We start from the raw sequence: 26,965 nt of genomic DNA on the forward strand, positions 1-26,965 counted from the left end.
GCTCGCGGGGGCGCGCCGCCGCGGGAGCGCGCGGGCCGCCCGCCCCGCCGCGTACAAAGGGAGGCGCGCTCGTCAGCGCTGTCGCTGCCGCCCGTCGTGACAATCAACCTTCTCATCTGTAAAGATGTGTCGTCCTCTCCGGCCGCGTTCGCTTCCCCCGGCACGTTCTTAGGGATTCCGCGCTGCAGGAAATAATTTTAAAAGTTGATACTTTTAGGTGCCCGTTATCAGTGGTGGGTTTTTTCATGGCAAAAGGTTAATGTGCAAGGCTGGGAGGCTGCTTTTATTGTACGTGTTTGAAAATGAACCCATTTGATTCAGTCATTAATGCCTGCAGGAAACAAAGGCCTAAATTTTCACTGGCAGCCTGGAGAATTTCCTGTCAACCAGAATTTTGCTGAAAGGCTGATCTCCACTCAGCCACATCGCAAGGGTGTCCCCGTTCCTGTTGGATCCTGTGCGTTTTTGGCACTTCTTCCTCCAGCGCGCGCTAATAACCGCAGCAGCCCGCACCTTGCAGGCAGCAGAGGCTCAGCACTGAGGCCAGATGGGTAGTTCCTGAGGTCAGAAAATTTCCAAAGATGACAAACCAGCTAGACTTGCTCTGCCTACACTGGAAAGCCAAGAGAGCAAATGAAGACGAGTGGCTAGCAGCTGAAGATGGCCCTTTCCAGGAGCAGCGTCCACTTCCTTTTCCCAGCCTCTTGCCAGCAGCGGCAGCAGAAAGCTCAGCCGCTGCTCTGTGCCCCAGCTCAGCATCTTTCCCATACTTCTCCAGGAGCAAGACCTTCCCTTTGTGGCTGGAAAGCTGTTCTGCCCAAATTTCTGCACTGGCTGGGGCTGGTTATATTCAGTTCATCATGGTTGTAACCAAGGACTGACCAGCTGAACTGAGTGCTCATGTAAGTGAGTGTTCCCAAAAAGGAGTGAGGAGCTCCAAGGGTGATCCACTGGCAGGAGGTGTTTTCCTAGAAGTCAAACCTCATTTTTACATGAAGCACACTCCTGGGGCTTTAGGCAATGGCAGTGCCCATGACACAGGTTGCTTCTTCCACAGCCTGGCAAGGTGGTCCCACTGGCAAAGTGTCCCCACGAAGAAGCCACGTTCATGCAGCTCATCGACACATAGCTCGACCCACAGCTTGAAGTTGCAACAGAGCCTTGACACACGCTCGTCTTTATGGAAATGGTTCGTGTTACTGCCCACCTGGACCATAAATGATCTTGACTATTTCTTGAGTCCATTGTAAATGGAAGGCTGAAACTGGACGTGCCAGACTTTTCTCTTTTTGCTTGGTGAATCAGAAGTAAATAATCAAATTAACTCACAATAGTAAAGAGGGCAGTATCGAGGAAAGATCTTCCTTGTCCCCTAGGTTTGCAAAGTTTTCATGTTCTTGCATGTCATTTACTTCAAAAGTTTTAGTCAACTCCTTAGCCAGTTCTTGTTTAATTACAATTACATTTTCATTCCTAGGAGGCTGGCCTGAATTTTAGCCTCTGTTGGTCCTCATTTTCCAAAAGTCAGTCTGAATCCATGTCATAATTTGTCTTTTATACCAGCTCTACTCCATTTGGCTCCAGTAGATAGATTTGCTTATCTCCCCTTTCAAGTGTAACTTTATTAATAAAGCACTTATTCTACTGCAAGATTGCATACTGTTCTGGTGTAATCTGATTCTGATCCTAGCTGATGTATGTTGCCTATAATTTAACTCCAGGAACAAAAGGGAACAAGCATGAAGGTCATGCTTAAATTCTGAGAGGAAAATGCTTACCAGTCTTCCACTATAATGTGGATCACTTAAAAAAAATGGAATATGAACCCATTGCAAATACATAATGATTACACACACAAAAAACCCCGAAACAAAACAAAAGCAGAGGAGGGAGGGAAAAGGTCATGAGAAGAACATAGGACAGGAATATACTTTTTGTTAACATGTACATATACAAGATCTATCTACAGCCCACCTTTTGAAAGCAGCTCCTGAGAGTTACAGTCATATTAGTGCACGTATTCAAGATGTTTGCATTATTCCAGCAGGATTCTTTTTTATCGCTGTGATACTAAAATATTCTGGCAATTAAATCTAAAATAAAAATAGCAGTCACTGATACAAATACTTATTTTTAAAAAGTCTAACCAAGTTTACATTTTAAATTGAAAACTACTAGTTTTCTTCACTGTTTTTCCATAACTCTTCTGCATTCTTTGTTCTCTACAATAACTTCACCACAGTTTCCTGAATATAAAGACAATAATGATTTGATATGACATTTAAACCTTCACTATTTATTAGCTGGTAAAACTGCAAAGATGATCTGTGTCTTTAGGAGCATCTCTGCTCTTCACTAACATCACATAATTATATGTACTTTAAGCATACCTTATGGAGCTTTTTCAAGCAACATTAATATACTGTTATACTGTTATACTGTTAGTTATCGTGTAGTAGTGAGTATACAGTATTCACAGTTTGGGGAAAAAATGCACTTTGGGGGGAAAATGGGCCCCAATCAGACCTATTCCTTAAGATGAAAGTGTATAAACTACCGGTAAGGGATCAGGAAGAGAGAAAAATAGGAGTGGCAGTAGGGTGAGTAGAAGGTTGCATATATTCTTATCTAAGTATACAGAGCAGAGGATTAATCGGTTAAGTAGGAAGGCAGCAGGTACACTAATCACAAAGCATATTCATCAGAGTGCTGTTCTCTAGCCATTACCATTAAGCAGTTTAAACGTATCATGAGAGAGGCAATTCTTAATACATATTTGAAAAGGACAGAGCAATAGCTATGCAAATTAGTGTCAGAAGGACAGTCTTCAGATAGTGACTAGCACAGGAAAGGAACAAAGATAACATTGCAGCAGCAATCTATTTTTTCTTTTTCGCATTGTGAAAAATAATACAGAGCAGTATAGCAAGTTTTTACTCCCACATTCCTGGGCTTTTATCTATCTCTTGAAATGATCCCAAGAATATTACTACCCGTAAATATGAGGACCATGTAAACAGTGTTAAGATTTGATTTTCATATGTTACTGAGGAGAAAAAAGGTGCTTGATATTGTTTTGTGGTATAGTTTTTACCACACATCTTGGATAAGGAGAAAAAGTATCAGATAATATTGTGAGATGCACACTCATGGAAGATGACCCAATACATGAGGCCTTCAGGCAAGAAGAATTGAGAACATTATTAATAGTTGAGAATTCCTGTCAACAGAGGATACATTTATAATGGATACATATTTCTTAATACAATTTTCTGACCTCCACAAGCAAATCTTCCTGTGATTACACCATTGACAGATTTCCCTTTCCCTACTAATCTCTAAATATCACATAAATTATATTTGCAAAGACGTTACAGCTGTTCACTGCATGTCTGTGAAAATAAAGGATTAATCACAGAGCAAATAGTACAGTAATAAATGAAAGTAAATAGCTGCAGTACATTTGCTATGTGAACTGCATTTCAGACCATCTGTTTTTGTTCTTTTCGAGGGGAAATCTTCACAAGAAAATACCTACAGAAACTGTTGAGGTGATTCTGCTTTAGAATATACTTCTATCAATAATTTTATTGGTGCTGCACAGTATACAATCTGTTCACTCAAAAGCTTACTTATCAAGTATTTTTAATTTTTTTTTTTGCCTGTCCTCATTCAACACTGTATAATTTAGCAAAAGGCTTTTGTCAATGGGATGGGTTGCATAATCAAATAAAAATATCAGTCCTTTGATGCAGCTTCTTCTGAATTCTTTGTGGGAATACAGCCCACAGTATTCAGTTCAAAAATTGCCTAATTTTCTCAAATTTAAAGAATTAACACAAATATTTTCGAGAAAGAAAACAAACATTTCAAAAAAATATTTTACAAGACTCTGAAATAAGGGACTGCAAATTAGTTGATGTTAGAAAAGTTTTATATGCAACTGATTGACTGGCTGACATGATACCACCTGCCAACACTTTTGTCTGTCTACTTAGCTCTAGGCCACTAACCTCTCTGACGTATCAATATCCCTTTTTCTATTAGACCAGTGGATTTAAATGCTTTTTTTCCTGCATCTAATCCATGCAGAAAAGGTTGAAAACCAGACAGGAGCCAGGCAGCCTCTGCCACACACTAGAAAGGAGAGAAAGCTGCGGGGCAGGTGGTATGGTACAGATGGGGAGGTGGAGTGGTGACGGGATCAGCAAGCTGCCGGGACAACACTTGCTGTACTTGTGTTTATTTTACAGAGGATGCAATGTTGCAAGTAGAACCTTCCCCTACATTCACCTGCAACATCTGCCCTGTAAGTGGTACCTCAGCTTGTCTGCGTAGGGACAATCCCGAAGGGATCGAGCTGGGATGAACAACAGATACTCCTGGATATTAGCAACACTGCAGCTGTTGAACATGCCCTTATGTTTTCCTTTAGTTAGCTGATACCAACTTCCTTTAAATATCACCTGGCAGGAAAAGCCTGAGGCTACTTGCACAGTCCTATACCCACAGTGGATTTCATTTACGGTGGGAGTTTAAGCACTGTCCAAGCCACAAACGGTGCAGCTTGTGCAGCCTCAGGTTACAAGACCGAGAGTATGGACGAGGGCAAACTGGCCCTGCCCCACACCTGAGGGACAGTACTCACTCCCGAGGCCACTGTCAACATGCGTTTAGGCCGTTAGAGGGCAGAAACGACACCTTTCCCGGTTTGTACTTCTGAAAGAAATCTTTAGTTATGGATGTCCATGGGAAGTGGCAGCCACGGCCGCACAGCTTCCCGGCTTCCCAGGGGTTCCTGTCTGGAAAAGGAGGGTGAGTGTTTCCAGGAAGGAGCGCTAGGCTATCGCCCGCCTGGGCCGCACACAGCCTGCATCGCTCCCGACAACGCGCCCTGCGGGCACAGACCCTGCGGGCACAGACCCTGCGGCCTGCCCTCCTGGCCCCGAGCGAGGGGTGACCTCATTAACGTTTATAAATATGTAAAGGGTGAGTGTCACGAGGGTGGAGCCAGGCTCTTCTCGGTGACAACCAGCGATTAGACAAGGGGCAATGGGTATAAACTTGAACACAGGAGGTTCCATTTAAATTTGAGAAGAAACTTCTCAGTGAGGGTGCCAGAGCACTGGAACAGGCTGCCCAGGGGGCTTGTGGAGTCTCCTTCTCTGGAGACATTCAAACCCCGCCTGGACGCCTTTCTGTGTAACCTCATCTGGGTGTTCCTGCTCCGGCGGTGAGATTGGACTGGATGATCTTTCGAGGTCCCTTCCAATCCCCAGCATTCTGTGATTGTGTGAGGCCCGGCGCCCGCAGGGGCAGCGGCGGTTACCGGCCGTTACCGGCCGAGCCACCGCTGCTCACGCTCCCGCCTCTCCCGCGCGCAGCCGCCAGGGGGCGTGCCGGGAGGGGCGGGCGCCGTCCGCGCATGCGCGGCAGGCAGCGCGGAGGGAGGGGCGCTGCGGCAGCGCTCCCGAGCGGGACGGGCTGGGGGGAGGAAAGGGCGGGGCCTCAGGTGGTGCGTCGCGTCGCGAGGCGGGCGGAAGCGGAGCGGGCGGCGCCTGTCAGACGGGTGCGGGCCGGGAGCGCAGGTAGCGCGGGGCCGCCGGGGGCTCCGCAGGGCGGCACGTCGCAGCGGGGACTGGGAGAGCGGTGCCCTTCGGCTGGGGAAAGGGCGGGGAAGGGCCTCCAGCTGCGTGGGGGCGGCGTGAGGGTGGCGGAGGCGCGGCAGTCTGTGTGGGGAGTCGGGGCGGCTCTGCCGGGCGGGGTGGCGAGGCGGGAGCCGGGTGGCCGCAGGCTGGCTGCAAACCCAGGTTTTCACCTGGCCCGAGCGCCCCGCTCTGTTCCCCGCCTCAGGCTTGCCCCCTGCTTCGGGTCAGGCTCATCTTCCCTCTCTGGCTTCGCCCCCCGCCGCCGGCATTCTTGCAGCCGCCAGCCTCCCCTTCTCCTGCCCTCCCCCGCGTGTCCTTGCGCGGCGGGTCGCGCTCCTGGGCTGCGTGGACTCCGGGTGCTCCCTGCAGGCCGGGCTCCCCCGTGCCCCACCAGCCTGCTCCCCGGGCTGGCGGCGGGGCGAGCGCAGGCCCCGCTCCCGGGAACCGGGCTGCGGCGTGCGCTGCTGCCCGTCCAGGCTCCGTGTTCCCGCGGGTGGGTAACTGTGCTATGGTGTCCTTGGGGGGTGAGGAAGCAGTGAAGGAAACAAGGGTTTTCTGTTTTCCTTCTCCACTTGCAGTGGCCCTCTTGTCGTAAGCTATGACTGCAGTGACTCTGCAAGATTGATGGCTTTCTTGTGCTGTAAGGATGTAACTTTCAAAGAGGCAAACCGTCCTTACGGTGATGTGATGGAACTGAAGAAGGAAGAAAATTTTTTTTTAATTCATATTCAAGCAAAGGCAGGATCCTTAATAATGTTAGGTTAAGTGATCATCTGGCACTAAAAAGTTTGCAAAAAAAAAAAAAAGGGCGAAACATTTGTTTTAATTATAATATGTATTATAATTACATTTTATATATATTTAATTATAATATATGAAACTTCCTGACAGCAAGACCTGTGGAATAACTCTTCCTTCTTACAATATAATAAAAATCCATTTATACGTAATATCTGATGATATTTTAACTACATTTTAAATTTTCCATTAAGTTTATTTCTGTAAATATTTATAGCACACTACTATCTCTACCTCATTTCTGTAGCTCCGTTAATCATTAATCATTAATAGACTTTCTTTTCAGTTTCCTAATCTAACATGGTAGCATCGTGTAAATTCTCTTTTATGTATCTTGTCATCTAAAAGATACTGACAGCTTGAATGGAGTGTAATTCTGTGTTTGTGTGGCACAAAGCAAAGCTGAGGGAATTTTTTTTTCCACCCTATGATGTGATGTGGAGTTTCTTTAGTGCAGTTTAGATCAGGTTAACAACTGGGGGTTTTGTTGTTGTTTTGCCCCCTCAGCAGGTAAATTGGGGGGAGACAGGTTTTCACTGTGGAAAGTGAGCTTTGTAGGAACTGTGACTTTTACTTTTTTTGTCTTTTTACAGAACCTTTAGAATATGATCATGCTGAACATAATAGCTGAGCATGCATATGATTTGTTTTAATTGTAATGTAGTGTTTATTTTGGAGCAGATGTTGTGAATTGCTGTTTCACTGTCATGAGAATATCACAGAAAGGAAACAATATGAAGGTGATAACAATATATTGTAAGCAGCGTCTTGTTCTAGTGCCAGAAGAGGAGCAATTGCAGCTTTAGATCAAATGTGGAAATTTATAATACCTTTGTTCCCATTTTGACTGCTGGAGATACCCATGTGTATAAAGCCTAAATTTTTCTGGCCTCTTTTTGTTATTTTATGTGTTACAATATATAATTGTTTAATAATTCATTTCAGGTACTGGAGAACTCCAGAGGATTATGCAATTATACTGGAATTCCTTTAGTCTAGTAAATAGGTGTTTTTGCTAAAGCTTTTGCAGTTGGAAATAAAGCTGCTTCCTTTCCTTTTTTTTTTTTTTTCTTTTCCTTCTTAAAGCTTTTGTAGTCTCGGCTTTTAGAGATTTCTTTTGGCTTTTAGCTTCTCGGAGGAGGCATTTGGATAAGGTAATCACATATCATGATTTAGCTTGGGAGCTGGATGTCATTTAACTGCTAAAAGTAAAATATTTCCCCTGGAGTTCATGATCACTTGTACCTTTTCCAAGAATGGTTAAGGGCACTAGTTCTTGCATCTTGCCCAAACTGTAAGTAGGATAAATGCATGCTGTCAGCTTAAATTGTCAGCCATGTAGTCAACATTATCGGAAGACTAGTAAGTGTCAAAAATAGCCATCAAATTGTTTCCAGTAGCTGTCAAAAAATCTGCGGAGCTCGGTCATTCAAATGAACGTGTTTTGCGCTGGTATAGGTTTACTGCTCAAATGTACTTTATGTGGTATTTGTTATTTGACAAGCTCTTTCACCTGTGGTTGAAAACTTGTACCATTAGGTGGGCTGGCTCTCCTCAACTGAGCATTATTAATAGTCTGCTCTAATTTTCTTTTATGATTGTCAACTTTACAAAAAATTCTATGTATTACCATTTGCCTACGCAATTTAAAAGATTAATTTTTGATTGCTCAGGACTGAGTGGGTTCTTTGCCTACATTAAACAAAGTCTAGACTAGAGGCCTAAGCAAGAGGACTTAAAACTTAATCAATTTATATTAGTATCTTCAGTAATAACAAAGAAATAAGAAGCTATTGTGATATAAATAATCCAGTTACATTTCTGGGTACCTTCTACTTAATTTTAACAATAAATTATTTTGCAGTGCATACCACTGTGGTGCTATGGTTAACTGTCTGTCATAACCCTTACTATGCTAAGATAAACTGACAAGTCAATCTAGAAATAATAAAATATGTAGAAGAAAAGAACTTATCTTCCTTTAACATTGCCTCCAGTGTTGTTTTTCTAAGATCTTCAACTAGATCAGCCTCCTGGGAGCGAGAGTGAATCTGAGGCCTGGTCTGTATTGTAGTTCTACCACTGAAATGTACTTTTGGTGGACACCTTGTGCACATCCATAGTCAGTGTGGATTTTGCAGGTTTCTTGAAACAAAGTGAAGGAAGTTAAATTATTCTTGTCTTCTCTGGGTGTACAAGCTCCTTTTTGTTCTACAGGAATAGTGTTTGTGTGGATGCTGTACTGTGTGTACACATAGGACCAGTTCTGCAGTGGCGATCTCTCTACCACTGTAGTCATCACTTTGACTCCCCCCTCCCCTTTTAGTGCTCTTTGACACTCCCCTTTCCTTTTAGTTCTCTTTAAAAAGTTCAGTGAAAATCCCTCACTTCTCAGTAGCCTACATTCATGATCTTGCAGGTATATGTCTCTGTAAAACTAGCTAAAATTAGCTAAATGTTATCATCTCAGAAGGAAGTTTTGGAGTCCCGAGGGCTTTGGGAAGAGTGGTACAAAGACAGCTGTGAAATTTCACAACTGAGTAGAGGTACTAGTTAGGACTTTGCAAGGGGGTGCTTCTCATAGCCTAGTGTTCAACTGCAGTGAAAAGAAAAAAGTGGCAATCTTACTGGGAAATGGGAAGCTAAGAGGATACCTCATGTTCTGTCATAACTGTGGTTCTTAGGAACCAGGGTCCTTCTATGATGTGAATGGCAGCAACAAAGCATAAAGAAACCGTAAAGAAAAGCGTCCCAGATGGAATGAAGCTGAGATTTTTTTTTTTTCTTTTAAGAAGCTGATACAGACATGTAGAAACATTTTGAGGCCCACATGGACCTAGTGGGAGCAGGGGAACTTCAGCAAGTATAATATACTGTCCCTATTGATATCTGCGCTCTAATTTTCTTCACAACCCTTGTCAAGTCATTTCCCCTCTCAAAATCTTGAATCTTGGCTGACTGCCCACAGGCAATGAACAAAGAATTTGTGTTTTTAAATAGTTAATTTTAAAAGCATTCACTGACAATAGTAGGCAAAGGAAAGGGAGGGAGTTCTGAAAAAAAGCCAGGATACTTTAAGGTATGAAAAAGTACTCAAGCAGACTCCTTAGACATAATGCTAAATCAAAACAATTGTTGGCAGAAAGTGTAAAATAAAAACAATACCAGTAGGGCTATATGCATTCAAAATAGAAACAAGTCACTGGTATTTCTAAAATACTGAAATACAAAAGCTAATCTAGTGTCTGAGCACTCGGATGAATTTATACCAGAGCCACCATAAACTTGATGTGTGAGTTTTCAAGTCTAAAGCGATATGGTTTTGCTTTTAACTCAAAGTCTAGCTGCAAAACAAATTGGTTGTGTGCTGTTCTTAGAAGCCTGTAGGAGATAAAACTGTTGTGGTTTAAGATATGTTTGAAGTAGTGGCAGCAGCTGGTCAGCAGTGACGGTATCTCTGCTTGGTGAGCTATGACTTTTGTTGGCCCAGATGTCCTTTGGCTGTGCTGAGAGACAAGGACTGGAAGGAGCATACAAGGAGATTTTTGTCTTTCTTTGTTGCAGCACTGTAGAAGCACAGGTGTTCTTGGCAGTTACTTACCCATTTTTGCTATTCCCTTAAAGCTAATATCTTTCTATGAAATCACTCAGAATATCCATTAAAGGTATTTCCCAAAAGACATGGTAGCAATAATTCAAAGGAATAATTTTTTGGTGTTTCAGCATTCCTTCATCGCAGCAAGTCTAGGGCATGCAGAAGCAGGGCATGAAGGAACATATGCTGTGGGAGAAGGTGTAAAGATAGATGTCCTGGAAAAACCACCAAGCGCTAGGCAGACTCCTTTGGCAGTGCATTCCAAAAGTCATGCAGAACTGTTAAAACCTGCAATCCAGCAGCCGTCATACTGATAGGGCGGCTTTTTTTTTTTTTTCAAAAAATATGCATTTTTACCTGTTCTTAAGATGTCGGTGTGCTGTATAGTGCTGTTCTTTTCACTTGAGCCTAGCAGGTATTAATATTCTCTCTTCCGTTGACTGATCTATGATGCAGTCTTGAAAGACCCTTAGGTCTTGTCAGCACACAGGTACAGCATTTTAATGGATTCTGTGTCAGGTGTTGCTGAGGTTTTGACAACAGGGTATCCTTATCTTTTCCCTCTCTGCTGGTGACATTTTTCTGTTGACCAAATTTTACAGCAACAATAATAGGAGTCCTTAACATGCTGAGAGTTGATCTTGTCAAAAGACATCTCAAATATGCTTTCACTTCTCTGAGGACAAGAATTACTGTTAATTATTTGCTTCTTAGTAGAATATTCTGCTCTTTTATGGTGCTTTGCAGCTGTCTGAGTGAACCTGGGAGCCAAAGGGCAGTGTTGATCTGCAGAAGTCACCAGTATGGATGTGCCAGTACAGGAAAATGGTTTTATTGGCATCTATTCAAGAGCTCATGTGCTCTTAAAAATATGAGTGTGATTCTTCCTTGGGCACCAGTTTTAAATATGAATGATTTGGGAGAGATGATTTGTTAAAGGGGGGTTGTGTTAGGTATGGGAAGGGAGAACTGAAGTTTCTGTGCATTACCAGGAATTGTCCTGTGGAATGGGATGTACTTACCTTCTTTGGGCACTTATTTGTCAGCTGCACCTCATGCAAATTTTTTTTCCTACTGCCAAACCGACAGCCATCTAAGACTGCAAATTACCACAATGGAAATGTCATTTTTGCTGTTCCAAAAAGTCTCGGCACGTAGCTCCTGGGCTTCTAGGTGCTTATTTCTTTGTCCTTGTCTTCAAAGGTTAATTGGCCAGTGAATATGTTCTGTGCTTTTTGTGTGTGTGTCAGTCATTCTTTAGACTTCCCATTTTCATTGCTGTACAGCAACTGCACCGATAGGTTTCCAAATAACCTAGAACTAGACTGTCTGCTCCTGCTCTTGGAATGGTCAGCGTGATATCTGTCAGCTGAGTGACTGTGATGCTCAAAGTTTTCTGTTGGAAAAATAAGAAAACAAAAGATTTTAAATGTCACAGAGGTAAATGGGCTGGGAGAGCACACTCGAAACAGATGCAAAAAGAAAACTAATAGGATAGAGGTGATAGAACTGTCGAAATATTTCAGTGCCCTGTCTTGAAATGTTTGTTGGCTACTGCAGTGAGGTGTCATTGTGCCTGTTTACAGCACAGCTTATTGTTTACTAATACAGTACCCTCACTGTACTGAGAGATGTTTGCTGCCATGAAGTTAATAGAAATTTCTCATATAGACATAATTTTAGTATGTTTAAGAAATTATAAAGGATTTCAAATTAACTTGTTATGCTCCCACTGAGACTGTAATAAACTCTAATTTTATACTGTAGAATTATAGCAATTATTAATGTCAGCTTTTATTTGTACTGTCCTAATTTCTGTCTGCAGTCTGTTCTGTTACAGTATTTTTTTCCCCTTCCTCTAGTTGGATGCAGTCTCCTATGACTGTCTGACATTTTATTTTTTTAATCTCTGTCTTGGTAAATCACTCATTGTATTTATACAGTTAATATAATAACTGGTCACAAAGCCAGACTTGCTTTTGAATTCACTGTGTCATGTTGTTGGTGATCATAGTTTGGCAGTGAGGAACAGATAAGTATTATGGTATAAAATTCCCATTTATTGAGTCTACTTCTTTACTATGTTAGTTCATTAGAAACCTGCATAGGTCTCTAGGGTATCACTGAGGAGCTACTGCCTCAGTATTTGGCATTCTATATTTTAGAATATAAAACCAAACAGGTTACTTTATTGAACTGTATGTTAACAATACTGTTTTCAGTGCATTTTTCTTGGCTTTACTTGAGAGTCTTTTTGATCCTTGAATGGAGTGGAATTCTCAGGCTTCAGTTTTCTCTATTCTTCACCTCCTGTTGACTCTGTTTTGTTAGTTGTTTGCTAAAACTGCTTACTAATAACTACCAAAAATACCTGATGGGCCTGCTCCTTTCTTTTTTCTCTTATAAATAATTATCTTCATCTGTCTTGTACATTTTTCAAAACTAGACGGTACACACTGTCTCTGCAGCACAGTTTTAAGTTTGCCCTGTTGACATCAATAACCTCTTCTAGTGGTTTAGGAAGGCTGGGATTGCTCCAACAGGTTATAAAAATGATGATGAGTATGTGCTGGTCTTTCATGATACCCTGAGATTGTTTCAGAAAATGTATGAAACATTCTTTTGTTTTACAGACTTGCATTTTTTGGTGTTGGACATTAATATAATCTCTGGGTTTTGCTGGGAATAAGGAAAGCAGAATCTGAGGAAGACTTTACAACAAAATTCAAGTATGATGTTTTGTAAGTGTGGCGTGGTTTCCATGGAGAAGGGTCAGTATTCAAACCAAAGTCCAATGCTGCTGTTTAGATGAGTAGCATCAGAGATACTAGAACTTTATTATGGAACATATAATGGGTTTTCTGTTGCTTTTTCTTTGGCTGTTGGTCCTTTTGTTTCATGTGCTCGATAATATAATTTATACACGACTGATGTTGGAGCACAGCTCAGAGGATAGAGATACGATTTTATTTTGGAGAGGATGAGTGCCTTAGTTGATTGCTGTCATTGCCAGATGTATGTCAGTGGTTGCTGTGGTACCACTGGACAATGTTAAATCCACATTGGCAATACATTTGGCTTTGGCAATATATTTCTTAGACAACCAGCAGTGGCAACAGTGAAGAAAACCAAACTCTTTCTATGTGAAAGGCAAACCTCGTCTCAGATCCTCTATTCAGGAACTGCTTGTAGTTCCAAGTTCTAATGTTGCCCCTGACTTGAGCTTGTCATTTTTGGAATTAGTTAGATATGCATGTTGATTTTTCAAGAACTTTGAAAAATTGCGACTTGAATTAGTCACTGAAGGCTGCCTATTGAAAGGATTATCTGGAAAATACTCTCTTCGTCATGGATTCTTGGATTGATGTTCTGCCCGCACAGTCAGGTCAGGGGTTTTGTTCGATTTGGCTTTTTGTTGTTGTTGGTTTTTGTGTTTTGTTTCCGTCTTTCTTTGTTGTTGTGGTGTTGGTTGGTTGGTTTGGGTCGGGGTTTGTGTGTGTGTGTTTGGGTTGTTGGTTGGTTTTGTTGTTTTCCTTTCCCTCCTCAGAGTTTCAAATTTTGTCCTGGCTGTACTCCTTCATCTTCACAGTTGTAATCCTTTTGTCTCAGTCTCTATGATTAGGGATGGTAGGAATTCCAACAAGGTGTAGCTCTGAAGTGCCTCTTTCTCTACTGCTCTCTGCAGTGCTTTGACCTCCTTTGGCATCAAAGCCCTTCAGCTGCGGTTGGGAGAACAGAAAGCCTGAGTTCCTACCTGGGCTAAGGGTGTATGAGGAAGGAGGTCTTGGCTTCCCTTTTCCCCTGTGCTGGGAGGGGTGGGGAAGGAGGAGTTGGGAGAATGAGGCGGGGGAGAAGAAAGATCAGAAGAGAGAGTGTTGCTTCTTGCATGTATGCTGTTATCTCATGGGATATTACCTCCGAATTACTGAAAATAGAGGTCCATTGTGAGTACAAGTTTTATTTCAACTATAATGTTCATGTAGGGAAGCACTGACTGTTAAGGGCAACAGAGGTGAAAGTATATTCCAATCCACCCATCTTATTTATTGTGCTATTTTCTTCCTAATAAATACACCTGCTACTCCGATACCCTTTTTTCCTACCTGCAAATCACATGGGTATAAGCTTGCTTTTGTTGTTGTTGTGGGGTTTTTTTCTTTTTTTTTTTTTCAGCAGGGGTAGGGGGGGAGTGTTGGTTGGTTGTGTTATTGCCTCCCCTCTTGCCTCCCCTTTTTCCTCCCACCACACCGTAATCTGGGAAGGCTCTTGCAAGTAGTGTTAGGGGTCACTAGAAGTACGTGCCTGAGGAAGAAAGAGGAGACCCAACCTCCAGAAGTCTGAAATTACACTGGAATTCATTAAGGGGGAATGGCCCCTAGAAATGCCTAGGAAAAGTGACAAGTACAAATAGTTCCTTTCATTTTGGTGCACTTGACTCCCAGTCTTTGCCCAGTGTTGGTATTTGGGTGTCAGGCCCTCTGCCCAGCAGGTGAAGTCCTCGATTTCTGTTGGTTTCAGCTGTCAGCTTGTGCGCCCTGAATCACATTTACATGGCAAAGCCTCAGTCTGCAATTCCTGCTGCTTCTTGGCGGGAGTTTATTAAATCTGTTCCATTTGGCTGGGACTCTTATCCTGGCTTGTGGTCTTATTTACAGCATGATGGCAGAGTTATTTCCACTCCAAAGCTCTGTAGTGATATTGTCCAAATGCTTCAGGATGAGATATGGCTGGAGATCTGCGGGGAGCTGAACTTAATTTAAATTCTGCAGGAGCTATCTGATACTTTCAGCCATTTAAAAAAATAATATAAATTGTAGGTTTTTGGGAATAGGGGTTGAAACTTGTCATCTCTCCTTGAGAGATACTGTCTGGTCTTCTGAGCCATCACGTGAATACATTATTTCTGGACTTCATGTAAATGTTTTCCATCATATTTGATACTATTCAGGGAATATGTAGATGCATAATGATGTAGGTGCAGTTTATGCTTTAAAATCTGAGTGCAGAGCCATGGATTTGGCAAAAAGCTAGGGAAAAGAGGTTTTGGTTAGCTCATGTTCAGGGAGGATCTGTTTCAGGAAATCTTAAACCACACAGCTCCAAATATTCATGCTGATACTGTAGAATATAAGTTTTTATTGGGGTTTTTTTGTACTTAAGACTAATTTGTGTCTTAAACCAGTTTTTTGGGGGGATAAGCACATTCTTTGAACAAAGTACATCCCACTGAATTTCCAGTGGGATTTCAAATTACCGCGTGTCGGCTATCTGTCCATGTGCGCAGTCATACACCACAATTAAGGTGAAGTAAGCTATTCCTCATTCAGTGACTTGCGATTAACCACTTACATTAGTACACCCAGCAGCAAAAGTAAGATTTGGTTGGTTGGTTTGTTTGTTTAATGTACTGGCAGTTACTGCAGGGCGTTTTACATGCAATAAGTTACTTTACTTTGACTTTGGTGTCCAAGTCCTAATATTGCCCCTGCCTTGGCTTGATCATTTTCAGAATAATTTAGATATGCATGTTGATTTTACAGTGCTTTATAAATTTGCCATGTGAATCAGTCCTGTTTGGCTGCCTGTTGAGAGTATTATCTGAAGGGTGAAGGTGAAGGGTGAGTGAGAAGCACAACTCGAACCCGGCTGGCGGTGGCACTTGTGTTTGCCGCGGACCGTGGTGTGTCGGCGTAAGGCCAGTTGGACTGGCCAGCAGAGACAATGGAAAATACTGTGGAGGTGGAGTTAAATTTAGATTAGTGCTTAGCAGGATAAGAAATTTGGTCTCAATATTCTAATAAAAACAGAGACCGAAGTACCACTACAGAAAGCCTGTTAGAGAACTCTACTAAATGCGTAACTTCAGTCTGAAAAGCACTCATGTCAGGTAATATGTGGGGAAGAAAGGGGAATAACAGGGAAAACGTAACTACTATGTAGAATGAGTAGCTTTATCCAGACTATGTTAAATAAATAAACTATCTCACAATAAAGTATTGAATAATTGGAGAAGTTGCAGAGGTGGCTGAAAAATGAGAAATAAGAGGTATACACATGCAAAGAGACTGGAAAGATCGGATTTGGTTGGGGAGGGAAATGAAGAGGAGAATGAGACAGATGTAAATATATGTGTGTATATACGTATATGATGAATCTCTCACTGTCTTATAACACAAGAAGAGGGACACATTTCAGTGACGTTATTACCAAGTTTTTTTTAAAGTATGTTGAAATCAGTTATTTGGCATTCGCATGTAAGCATTTATAAAAAAATGGAAATGGGTTCTTTGATTTCCCCTAGCAAGCTTCAAGCTAGTTTAAAAAAATGTATTTCTGTTTTAAAAGCATGTGGCTTGAAGTCCTCAACTTCAACCACTCCATGTGAAAATGAATGTCTCTTTAGCCCTGCACTTAGTTTTGTTTGTTTGTTTGTTTTTTCCACTGCAGAGCTCCCTGAAGATGTCTGGCTCATATTGCTTCAAACTGTCTGGACATTTGCTGTTTAACTGCTGAAGCTTTCCTACCATTTGTTTTTCTCCTGAAGCCTTAATCTACTGAGGGATCAGAACTGGCTGCTGTGGTAAGACTTTTTTGAAGTGGTAGTAAAATGCTTAAAGTGCAGTGTGCCCATTCATTTTGGTTTTATTTCTTTATTAGAAAGACCCCAAACAAAAATCTGAATGCTGTACAAAACCAGAAGAGGATGATGCCCAACTTCTAACTAACTAACCAACCCAGAAACTTTGCTCTGTATCTTATCCGTTTATACTTGCCTTATGCTTCTAAGTGAGGAATAAGAATCAAGTGAATAATTTCACAAGATCTTTTTCTTGTGTATAGATATATGCATATAACTCCTCAAAATGTTGTGTATAAGAGTTTTACAGGTCTCTTCTTGTTTTAAACGCATTTGGGTATCATGTCAGTTCAAATTACGGTATTTAAAATACCAATTTAAAATTGGTAAAAATAATAAGAAGAAACCTTGCAAACAACAATTGAGATAGAAAGATGACTGTACCTCTAAGCAGATACAAATCCACAACTATTTACTGCATTATGCAAAAATACTGCATTTGGAAACTGGTATTTGTCCTTGATCTCAACAACTGTAGCAGTTTTGAATAACCATGTGACATTTTACAAATTTCAGGAATCAAGACCAACTAAAACATGAGAAGGTGTATTCAAGATGATCCATCCAGAAGATTTTTCACTTCATAGAAATCTCATTTTTGTTTAATATGTGATATAATTTGAAAAAGCCAAGTTCAGTTACTTACCTTGAAATTAAGACACCTGTGGCCTTCATCAGAAATGTTTCTAACATTCTCAAGAAAAAATATGTCCCAGAAACTGAGTATGTTTTTACTAGTGTTTGGAATCATTTGGGGTTTGATGTTGCTACGCTACACTTTTCAGTATCCAAGACGCCAAAGCAGTGCTGAGTTGCGAGGACAGATATTAGATCTAAGTAGAAGATATGTCAAAGCACTGGCAGAGGAAAATAAAAATTTAATGAATGGTGGCGGTGGAACCTCTATGGCAGGATATGGTAAGAGAAAAAAAACTATACTGGTTATTAAAATATCTTTTTTTCCTGAAAACCATAAAGTTACGCTTTTTTTTCAAAGTAATATATACCGCTCTTTAAGAGTAAAAAACTGTATTAATAGATTTTATTTTAGATTATTCACTGAAATTTAAGATGTGGTGCAAGATCAATCTTGCAACATGAGATTTTTTGTCTTCCAGGAATTTTTTAGATATCTCCTGGTATATGACTACTGTCACTTATAGGATTAACAGTAACACTGTGGGGTTTTTTTCTGAATTTAAGCTCTTGAGGAATAAGCACATGCTTGGTACAGGGACAAAGTTTTAGATTAACTCACTTCGAGATTCCAGATTCTTCTTATGCCTCATTGCTAACTTTCTGCTTTTATTTCTTTAATTCTCTTTAAGTAGTAAAAAAGCAGCAGAGCGCAACATACTATTTGAGTTTGCAGTCTTGAGACTGCAAGGCAATTATGAATTCCGTGGAATCTTCCCTTGCTTTAGAAGTACCATTAAAGATGAGGCCCTTGTCCCTAGAGCTTTAAGTCTTGCTGCATCATATCTCTGTCTGATTTACCTGATATACACTCCTAAGCGAGAACTAGTTAAATTTGGAGAGAGGGGCTGACCTGAGAATTTTTTTTTTTAATTTACTACCAGAGTTTTAATTTTATCTGGGTCAGTCTTTTTTTTCACCTTCATACCTGTGTTTTTCTTCCCCAATTTTTCTGGTTAGTGAAGAACTGATTGTGGGGGTGAGGAAGAGAGAAAGTCTGTGTGTGTTGAGGGGATCTTAACACCTTGTAAAGCCTGTTAAGTTTGTTCCTGTTTTCCAAATCTGAGAGAAGATAGTGATATGAACATTGACAACAGTGTAAGTAGTTTTTGTCGAAAGGTCTGTTACTGGTTTTGTGTTGCAGAATATGGGAATTTTTTTCTTGTGTTTTCTAATCAATGTAGGCCTAAATATATGGAATTTTTTTCCTGCTTTATAGCTTATGGAAGAAGTGATAAGATACTTTCTCATAGCAGTTTTTCTGTGAGATAGATCTCTTATTTAGAGGAAAGCTTTTGAGCACTACATTTTTTTGATGTTGGAAAGTATTTAAATACATTCTGTTACTGTCCAAGGCTGAAAGGTGTCCTAGCTGGATATTCTAGTGCTGTTGTCTGGATGAAATTTGAAATATTTACTTTGAGTAGTCACTAGTCTAATGTTCCAAGTGATGGTTTTGTTCTTAAAATTGAATATTTAATTGGCTTTGTTCACAGTTCACCATTATGGTATCTGCTTTGCTTAAAATAACAGAAATGGTATTGAAGAAAAATCAAGCAGGTATTTTATTCTATACTTGTATACTAATGTGCGCTCTTTCCCAAAAAATATAGTAGGAAGGATAGCAAGTCTTAAGATGTGAATATATTGAAATAGCAGTTGTTTTCCACACAGAGTAAATAATAGGATCTAATTGTGGTTTTTTCCATTATCTTCAGCTGATCTTAAGAGAACAATTGCTGTTCTTCTGGATGACATCTTACAGCGCCTCATGAAATTGGAAAACAAAGTTGATTACATCGTTGTGAATGGCTCAGCAACAAATACGACTAATGGAACAAGCAATCAGGTGCCAGTAACTTCAAATAAACGTGTAAAGCCAGCAAGCAACATTAGATAGCAAACAGGGCTGCTTTGTGTTGTTGCATATGATACATAATATTTAAAATAAGCTTTTTATCTCTGGCTATGACAAAGTGGTAGTTGACTCTAAAAGAAGCATAAACTATTTTATTATACAATGTGCTGGATCTATGTAGGCCTAACTTATGTGCATAGGTTCTCAAAGCATTATTTCATTGCCTTAGAGCAGTATTGCTGACATGATCTTTGTTGTCTTTAAAGATATTTTAATATCATAATTTGATGTAGGATGCCATTGGATAATAACAATAAATGGAAAGCAATGGGGAAATTGTAGGTTTCTAAAGATATTTATTTAAGTATAAATGTAACATATCCTTTGGATAGGTGAGCAGTATTGTAGTTCATTCTTTTTTTGTGATCTATGTTAAGCTGAGGTAACTGAGGAAAATGCGTTGTTAAACAGATGTTAGAAAATGTGTGTACTTATATTTTTACTCATTTACTAAAACAATATTAAATTAAGGATAGCATTTTAAAATTACGACCCAAAGAATGTCTTTATTTGCACTATCTGTCAGAATAGCTAGAGAGAATTTACTGTATATTTAAAAAATTTAATTTCAATAGGAAAACATCCTAGGTAGTAACACTGTCCAGGTATATCTTTATACCCGAGTTAGGGCAGTTAGATTATCAAAAGCAAATAATAGTCTGTGATAGCTTAGATGATTATTTCTTAAAAATATATTTAAGTGTATGTATTTTGTAATTGCAGCTAAAATTATTTAAGTGATGGAAATAAGTTTTGGATCTGTGAATACTGTTTATTTGTTGCTGTTTCTTTTTAACTTTTTAGTACCTTGCAATCTGTGATAAGTATAGCATACTATCTCCCTGAATTGCTTTTTGATCTGGAGGAAAAGCAACGAAGGGAAACCAGGCATCTCTGCATTTAACAGAGATGTGTGTACTAAGGGTGTCTTAATGGAATGTGTGAGAGCTAAGGTGATGTTTGCCTTACGTCTCCATTAGCCTTACAGCGCACTGAGCTGCAGTGTGGATGCACTGGATTTCAAAATGTCACTGAAGTCATTTAAAGAGAAAGTGCCACTGAGCCTGTTTCTTAAATTGTACTGAATGTTGCGGGGGGGAGGGGAGGGTATGTTACGTTCAGGGATTTTTGTCAAAAGTGTGCTGTGAGTGGGGTTTTGGGGGTGGGTGGGGGTGATGTAATCCTATATTAAAGAAAAAAGCCACCAGTAAAACTGGAGGTGCTGGATGATATACAGTCCAAGGTTACGTGTGTTTTCTTTTCTTCCATTTCCATGCTGATATTCTGGACTATTAAAAAGGAAAATACAGTTACAACCTTAGTATCCAGATTTTTTTTTTTTTCCTGTCACATTGTGTGTAAACATGCACTCACTTCAATGCAGAAAGAGAAAAATAAATTTTTAATTGTACTTGTAAAGGCTCCTGGGTGTTTTTGTTTTTTGTTTGGTTTTGTTTTTAACAATCTTGTCATTCTTGCTATGTGTGCTCTGGGTGTTTCTGGATTGGCAAATTGCGTGCCTCTGAAGTTTAGTAGTTGTCTAGTATTCTTCCTGCTAAATCACTAAGTTTTTTTGCTCTTGAAATTCTTATGCCCTGATACCTTCCTCAGGTTAGAGGTGAGGGGAGAGAGAATGAAAATAACTGGTTTAGGTCTATAATCTTTAATCTCAGAGAGGAGAAGACAGGTGCAGAACTTTTGAATCTGCAAGTCTCTATGGACAATGTGAAGATAGGTTTTCACATCTATCTTTCTATGCTTTTTGTTTCCTGAGTACTTGATTGGTACCAACCCAGACCTTGGGTGGTGGTGTCCCTTTGTGCTATAAACGGTAGTATAAGCAGTTTTTATGTGTTTGCAAGGTGACTTTTTTCTTTTATTGTAAGGCTATGTGAAGTCTTAAAGTTATTGGGGGTCGTTAAACAAGCGTAACAGAAGCTGCAAGGTGAAAATTTGTCACTACATGCGCATGCAGCTTGTTTTATGCAGGAATTTCAGAGACTGATGCACTACTTCACGTGCAGTTCTGCACTCTTAGTAGGTCATGGTGCCATTAGCAAATAGTTGTTTTTCTCTCAGGTTTCAGTAGTACAATGGCTCATTGGAATTAGCTTGTACTTGACAAAAATGTAGGGAGAACTGTGAACTACCTATATCTTGTGGCACAAATATTCCATTCACACATATAGTTGAAACAAATGTTTGTCAAGAAGCAAGTTAAAAATACTCCAGTAGCACCCTACATCTAATTTTACATGAAACCAGCATTATTAGGGGTTGATACAGCAATACATTAGTGTCTGTGATACATCTTGCTCGTCTTTTAGTGGCCGATCTTGTTCTGAGCTTTATTGCTGTGCTGAGGCTCTGAGTTGTGTCCTCCCTTGGCCAACCATCTCGCGCAGCGCTGCTTCCATGGCTTTGTGCTCCAGCAGCGCTGAGGGTGAAGCTGAGCTGAGCTTCATCCTCTTTGCTGAGATGATGGCACTTTTCAGAGTGGCAAAATGAAACTCCAGGTGTACGGACTAAGGAAAAAAGGGTAAGCAGGGATAAGGGGAGGGTCTCAGCTGCCTTTTCTATCAACAACAGTAGGAAGAAAACACCAGCATGTTCTACCCTGCAGCCTCCTTTGTAGGATATTTTGAGAGGCGTAGCAGCCCTGCAGTGACAGGAGGTTGTGTGAAGAACCCAAGGGCTTGTGAGAAAGAAGCAAGAGGAAGTCTACAGTTCACTCCAGGTCCGAAATGCTTGATAGCATCACAGCATTTTGTTGTGTTGCCAAACATTTAAAAATTATTTTAAAGGAATAGTTAAACAGTATTTCTGCTGTGCTGTGGTTTTTATGATGCAGTTATGTATTTCCCACTTCAGATGACATCACAAATGCCCCCAAAGTGATCTGCTTCAAGTTTTGTGAAATATGGAATCTCCTTAAGGTTGGTTGGTTCTTAGTCTGGATTTTGTGTGGCATTTTGTTGTTGTTTGGGGTTTTTTTGTTTTGTTTTTTTCTTTGGAGGGCAGGGGCACATATAACCTTTATATAAAGAGTCTCTGATTAGGGGCGGGGTGGGGGAAGGGTGGTGGTGTTTGTTTGGGGTTTGTTCTTGAAATCTTTTGGTAAATTATGAGACTTGAATTTTCCCAGCTGTGATTTGCCTCATGAGTGTTTACCAGCTGATTTCACTGGGTAACTGGTAGTGCTGCTGTGCCTGTGAATGACTGTTTAATGTAGGTAGCAAAAAAATGTTCAAGATCCACTCCCACACAAAAGTTCTAATGAAGAAAAATGGAAAGAAAATACTATATTGATTGCTCTCTAAACAGCTATAAGCATCACAGGTCTCACTATAGTTCTGGAGTTCCACAACCAAATAACTGACAGGCAAATATCTTGAGGAAGATTGTCTTGATTGTCTAATTCTTTTTGTTGCTTTCCTCATCTAAATAAATCATTTTTGAATTGCACCATTGTAACCTTATTGCAATTAAGATATCCAAGCATTGCCTCACAGTTGTGTGTGAAGAAGAAAAAGTGCTGTGTGGTTCCACATTAAAGAAACTTTGGGATGAACAGATGGACTGATACTCCACTGAAATGCACTGAGATGGCTCTTAGCAAGCTGCTTGTCCACTCTTAGGATCACAGAAGTTTGCTGATCTGTTTTTAATGAAATAATTGAAAAAATACAGAAACATGGCACAAGGATGTAGAGGTTCTTGTAACCAGCATGGTGAAACATCAGTATCCTTGGCACCCAGTGATATGCCTAACATATGCACAGTTGTCTGTTTTTCCAAGTAACTGCTAAATACTTGCTTTTTATTAACACAACTGTTTAAAGAAGCTGGCTAGATAGATCTAAATTCTAATTGAAAATATTGGCTAGAGCAGAGGTTTCCAAACTGCATCATGTCTGTGATACGTGCAAGTTCCCCAAGTGACCAAGTGCCTCCTGGGCAGGTACGTATTCCTGGAGGCAATTGCTGCTGTTGTGGCTTTTGTTTTGTGGGAATGCAGATACAGAATAGATTTAGAAACCTCTAGGAGAAGTTCATTTAGAAAAATGATTACATAAAATTTAACATCCCGGTTTATTATGTTTTCTTAAAAACATTTTAATTCCTCAAAATACTCAAATTAATGGAATGAACTAAATGTCTAAAACATTTCTTAATTGGTGTGGTATTTTTAAAGGTGATGTAGAATGTCAATTGACATCTTTAACAATCCACTTATGACCGTCCTTACCTAATGATTGTATCCTTTCATTAGGTTGTACTTTATAAAACAATGCAGTCTGCTATTAGGTTGGTGCAAAAGTAATTGCAGTTTCAGGCTGTGAATTTTAAATCATTATAACTAGGCTCAAATACATCTTTACTAATCAAAATAGGAACCATTACAGTAAACACATTTTTGTCAACGAGAAATAAGTTTGTTTATTCCTGTAGCATAAAAATCCATGCTTTGTGATTTGACACACTCTTGCAAAACATTTTCTGCATTCTGCTGGTTGTGGAAGCGTTTTCCCTACAAAAAGTTGTCAAGATGCTTGAAGTGGCAGTCAGTTGCCGAGAGGTCAGGTGAATATGGCGCGTGAGGCAAAACTTCATAGCCCAATGTGTTCAACTTCTGAAGCACTGGTTGTGCGACATGTGGTTGGGCATTGTCGTGGAGAAGAATTGGGCCCTTTCTGTTGACAAATGCCGGCTGCAGGTGTTGCAGTGTTCAGTGCATCTCATCCATTTGCTGAGCACACTTCTCAGATGTAACAGTTGTGCCAGGATTCAGAAAGCTGGAGTGGATCAGACCAGCAGCAGACCACCAAACAGTGACCGTGACCTTTTCTTGGTGCAAGTTTGGCTTTGGGAAGTGGTTTGGAGGTTCTTCTCACTCCAGCCGCTGAGCTGGTTGTCACCGGTCGTCATCTAAAATCCACTTTATCGCATGTCACAATCCGATTGAGAAATAGTTCGTTGCTGTTGTGTGGAATAAGAAGATGACACTTCAATGACTTATTTTATTTTTGGTCAGCTCCTGAGGCACCCACTTATTGAGCTTTTCCACTTTTCCAATTTGTTTCAAATGCCAAATGACCGTAGAATGGTCGACTTCAAGTTCTTCGGTCGTAAGAGGATCAGCTTCAGTTGTTGCTCTCAGTTGGTCGTTGTCACCTTCCAATGGCCGTCGCTATGCTCCTCATCTTCAAGGCTCTTGTCTCCTTGAACCACTGCTGCGCGGTATGTTTGTTAGCAGTTCCTGGGCCAAATGCGTTATTAATGTTGCAAGTTGTCTCAGCTGCTTTACGACCCCTTTAGAACTCAAATAAGAAAATAGCTCCAATTTGCTTTTTGTCTAACATCACTTCCATAGTCTAAAATAAATATGAACAGCAAGTAATAAGTCAGTAGCAAAAAAACAAAGAGGGAAAAGCACTTAAACACCAGTGGCATCACATGCTACTGAATTATCTTATCTGTAAGTGATCTTAATTACTACAAATTTCCCAACTCTGTTTGTCAGTACCTCCAGCAAAAACCTTTCATTATTAATTGACCCTTGCTTGCATATGAGCTTACATATTCCCTGTGGCATTCATCAACTCATTCTGTTCAGTAGATGTCTAATCATGTTGTTTCTTTAATAGGAAAACTGAAACATGTTGATATTTTAAATGCCTGTAAATGAGGGTTAATAATATGCAAACTCATTTTTGTAGTAGCATAATGTATGGTCATGGTTAGAAGTTTATCATAGGAGTACTGTTTGCATTTGCTTTTAAGTGTATCAGAATATTCATAACAAATGTGGAGGGAGGAAACAATTTGATGGAAACCGCTTCTGTTATTCTTTATACCACTTCCATTCTTCTCATTTTCAGAATAGCTAATTAGAGACAGTCATTGCATAGCAATAGAATGACTAACTACTTGAAAACGATGACTTGAGGTCTAAAATATTTTAAAAGTTATTTCTAGATTATTTATTCTTGCATTATCAAAGTGGCTATCTTCAGCTTACAATAGGTAGTTAACTGAGATAAATTTTAAAGCACTTGTCAAACTTGTAAGGATTTTAAAAAATCTAAAGGGCCACACATTTTATTGTTAACAGAGGGTGTCGAGAGCGGCTGTCAACACCCTACGCAGCATTAAGCTGTTGCCTTTGATGTGTAGGCAGCACCTTAGGGCTCACAGAGCTGTTCTGTAAGCGAGGGTCCATATGTTCAACCCACTTTGATATGTTCAGAGATCCTGGGCCAGCAGCATCCGTATGCTACACCACAGCCACAGGAGGTAAAACACGCCATCTGGATTTCTGTTCCTCGTGGTTACCTTGGAGCATGGCCTCTTCACAGTAGCAGAAAGCCTTTTTTTTTTTTGTCCTACTATTCAAAATTATTTGATTGTTTACCATGGAAAATCTAGGTTGATTCAGTCTTTAATGAACTTTCTTTTAGGTGTCCATTAACATTCTCGTAGAAGGGGCGAGAGACAGGAGAGATTTCTCTGAATCGAAAAGGTATTCCAATACTCATGGTAGCACAGTAAAACAGTGGGTGCTTGAAATAGCTTTATTACCGAAGGAATCAATTTATTAATTATAAAGTTTTTCACCCTTTAGATCTGTTCCTAAGTAAGTCTATGAGCACAAATGCGGATCCAAGCAGACAGTGGGGTGCTAATAAGCTGAACATGGTGTCTTTATCACAGAAAACACTTCCTGTGACCAAATCTGGGAACAAATCCTCAATTTTTAAGATGGGAGGTTGTTCATAGGACAGGTGGTGCACAAAAAAATTACTTTTGATTTCCTACTCTCAATACCTTCTCGCCGACATTTCACAGGTAATCAGATACTATATGCACAATATAGATTAACAGGTGTAGCCCTCACCCAAAGCTGCCCAGTTCGGAAATATGGCTCTGCTCTCTGAACCTGAACTGTATTGCAGAGCACTGTTTTTTAGCAAAGAACTTGCACAGATGAGGGACATCAGCCCACGACATGGGAGCTCTGCCCATCCTGTGTGAACCGTGCTTGCCAGAGCTCTCCCCCCACTTCACGGGCAGAGCTGGGATCTCCGGCACCAGCGACAGGAGGGGCCGAAAGGGAGCAGGGTGGCCCATGTTGGAGTCTAGTTCTCATCTTCTCAACCAAGGTTACACAGAACCACCTCCTCCAGGGGCTTCTAGAGAAACTTGGGCTGCCCTGCGCTGTGTCCTGTGGCCCTGCCCTGTGACCCGTGGCCCCGCCCTTGCCACACCCCTGCCCCATTGCCCCGCCCCGTAGCCCCACCCTGTTTCCTGGCTCCGCCCCGTGGACCAGCCCGGTGCCCCATCGCTATTGCCCCGTGGCCCCGCCCCCCACCCCGCAGCCACGCCCCTCACCCCGTAGCTCCGCCCCCGGGTTCCTTTGCCCCCTGGATTCGATCCTTGCACCGTTCCGGGTCTCCGCCCCTTGCATTGCATTGGCCATTGTATCATTGAATCACAGAATCATTTGGGTTGGAAGAGACCCTGGTGGTCATCGAGTCCAACCATAACCTAAGTCTAGCACTAAACCATGTCCCTAAGAGCCTCATCTATTCACTTTTTAAACACCTGTAGGACTTCCTTGCGCAGCCTGTTTCAGTGCTTTGCAACCCTTTCCATAAAGAAATGTTTCTTAA

The 26,965-nt window shown here is 40.8% G+C and overlaps 2 protein-coding genes across 4 annotated transcripts in view; one reads left to right on the plus strand and one right to left on the minus strand.

Moving 5' to 3' along the window:
- The window catches only part of HYCC1 (hyccin PI4KA lipid kinase complex subunit 1), a 364,011-nt gene that overhangs the window by 326,128 nt on the left and 10,918 nt on the right, over positions 1 to 26,965 (minus strand). The gene's annotated exons all lie outside the window — the stretch shown is intronic.
- Positions 5,508 to 20,381, plus strand: CCDC126 (coiled-coil domain containing 126). 3 transcript variants are annotated; one of them, XM_065629413.1, is made up of 4 exons: positions 5,508 to 5,588; positions 16,489 to 16,621; positions 17,195 to 17,596; positions 19,093 to 20,381. In XM_065629413.1, the coding sequence occupies exons 3-4, from the start codon at positions 17,359 to 17,361 to the stop codon at positions 19,272 to 19,274; spliced, it is 420 nt and encodes a 139-aa protein (XP_065485485.1). In that variant the 5' UTR covers positions 5,508 to 5,588; positions 16,489 to 16,621; positions 17,195 to 17,358; the 3' UTR covers positions 19,275 to 20,381. The 3 variants fall into 3 exon arrangements, with proteins under 3 accessions (XP_065485485.1, XP_065485486.1, XP_065485487.1); XM_065629414.1 differs by lacking the exon at positions 5,508 to 5,588 and adding an exon at positions 6,090 to 6,141; XM_065629415.1 differs by lacking the exon at positions 5,508 to 5,588 and adding an exon at positions 15,882 to 15,928.

This window comes from Caloenas nicobarica, chromosome 2, assembly GCF_036013445.1.
Source record: "Caloenas nicobarica isolate bCalNic1 chromosome 2, bCalNic1.hap1, whole genome shotgun sequence".
Classification (NCBI taxonomy): Eukaryota; Metazoa; Chordata; class Aves; order Columbiformes; family Columbidae; genus Caloenas; species Caloenas nicobarica.

Coding starts and splice junctions, on each gene's coding strand:
- CCDC126 (XM_065629413.1), top strand. CDS start 17,359: ATGTTTCTAACATTCTCAAGAAAAAATATGTCCCAGAAACTGAGTATG. Junction 17,597..19,092: donor AACCTCTATGGCAGGATATG/GTAAGAGAAAAA, acceptor CATTATCTTCAG/CTGATCTTAAGAGAACAATT.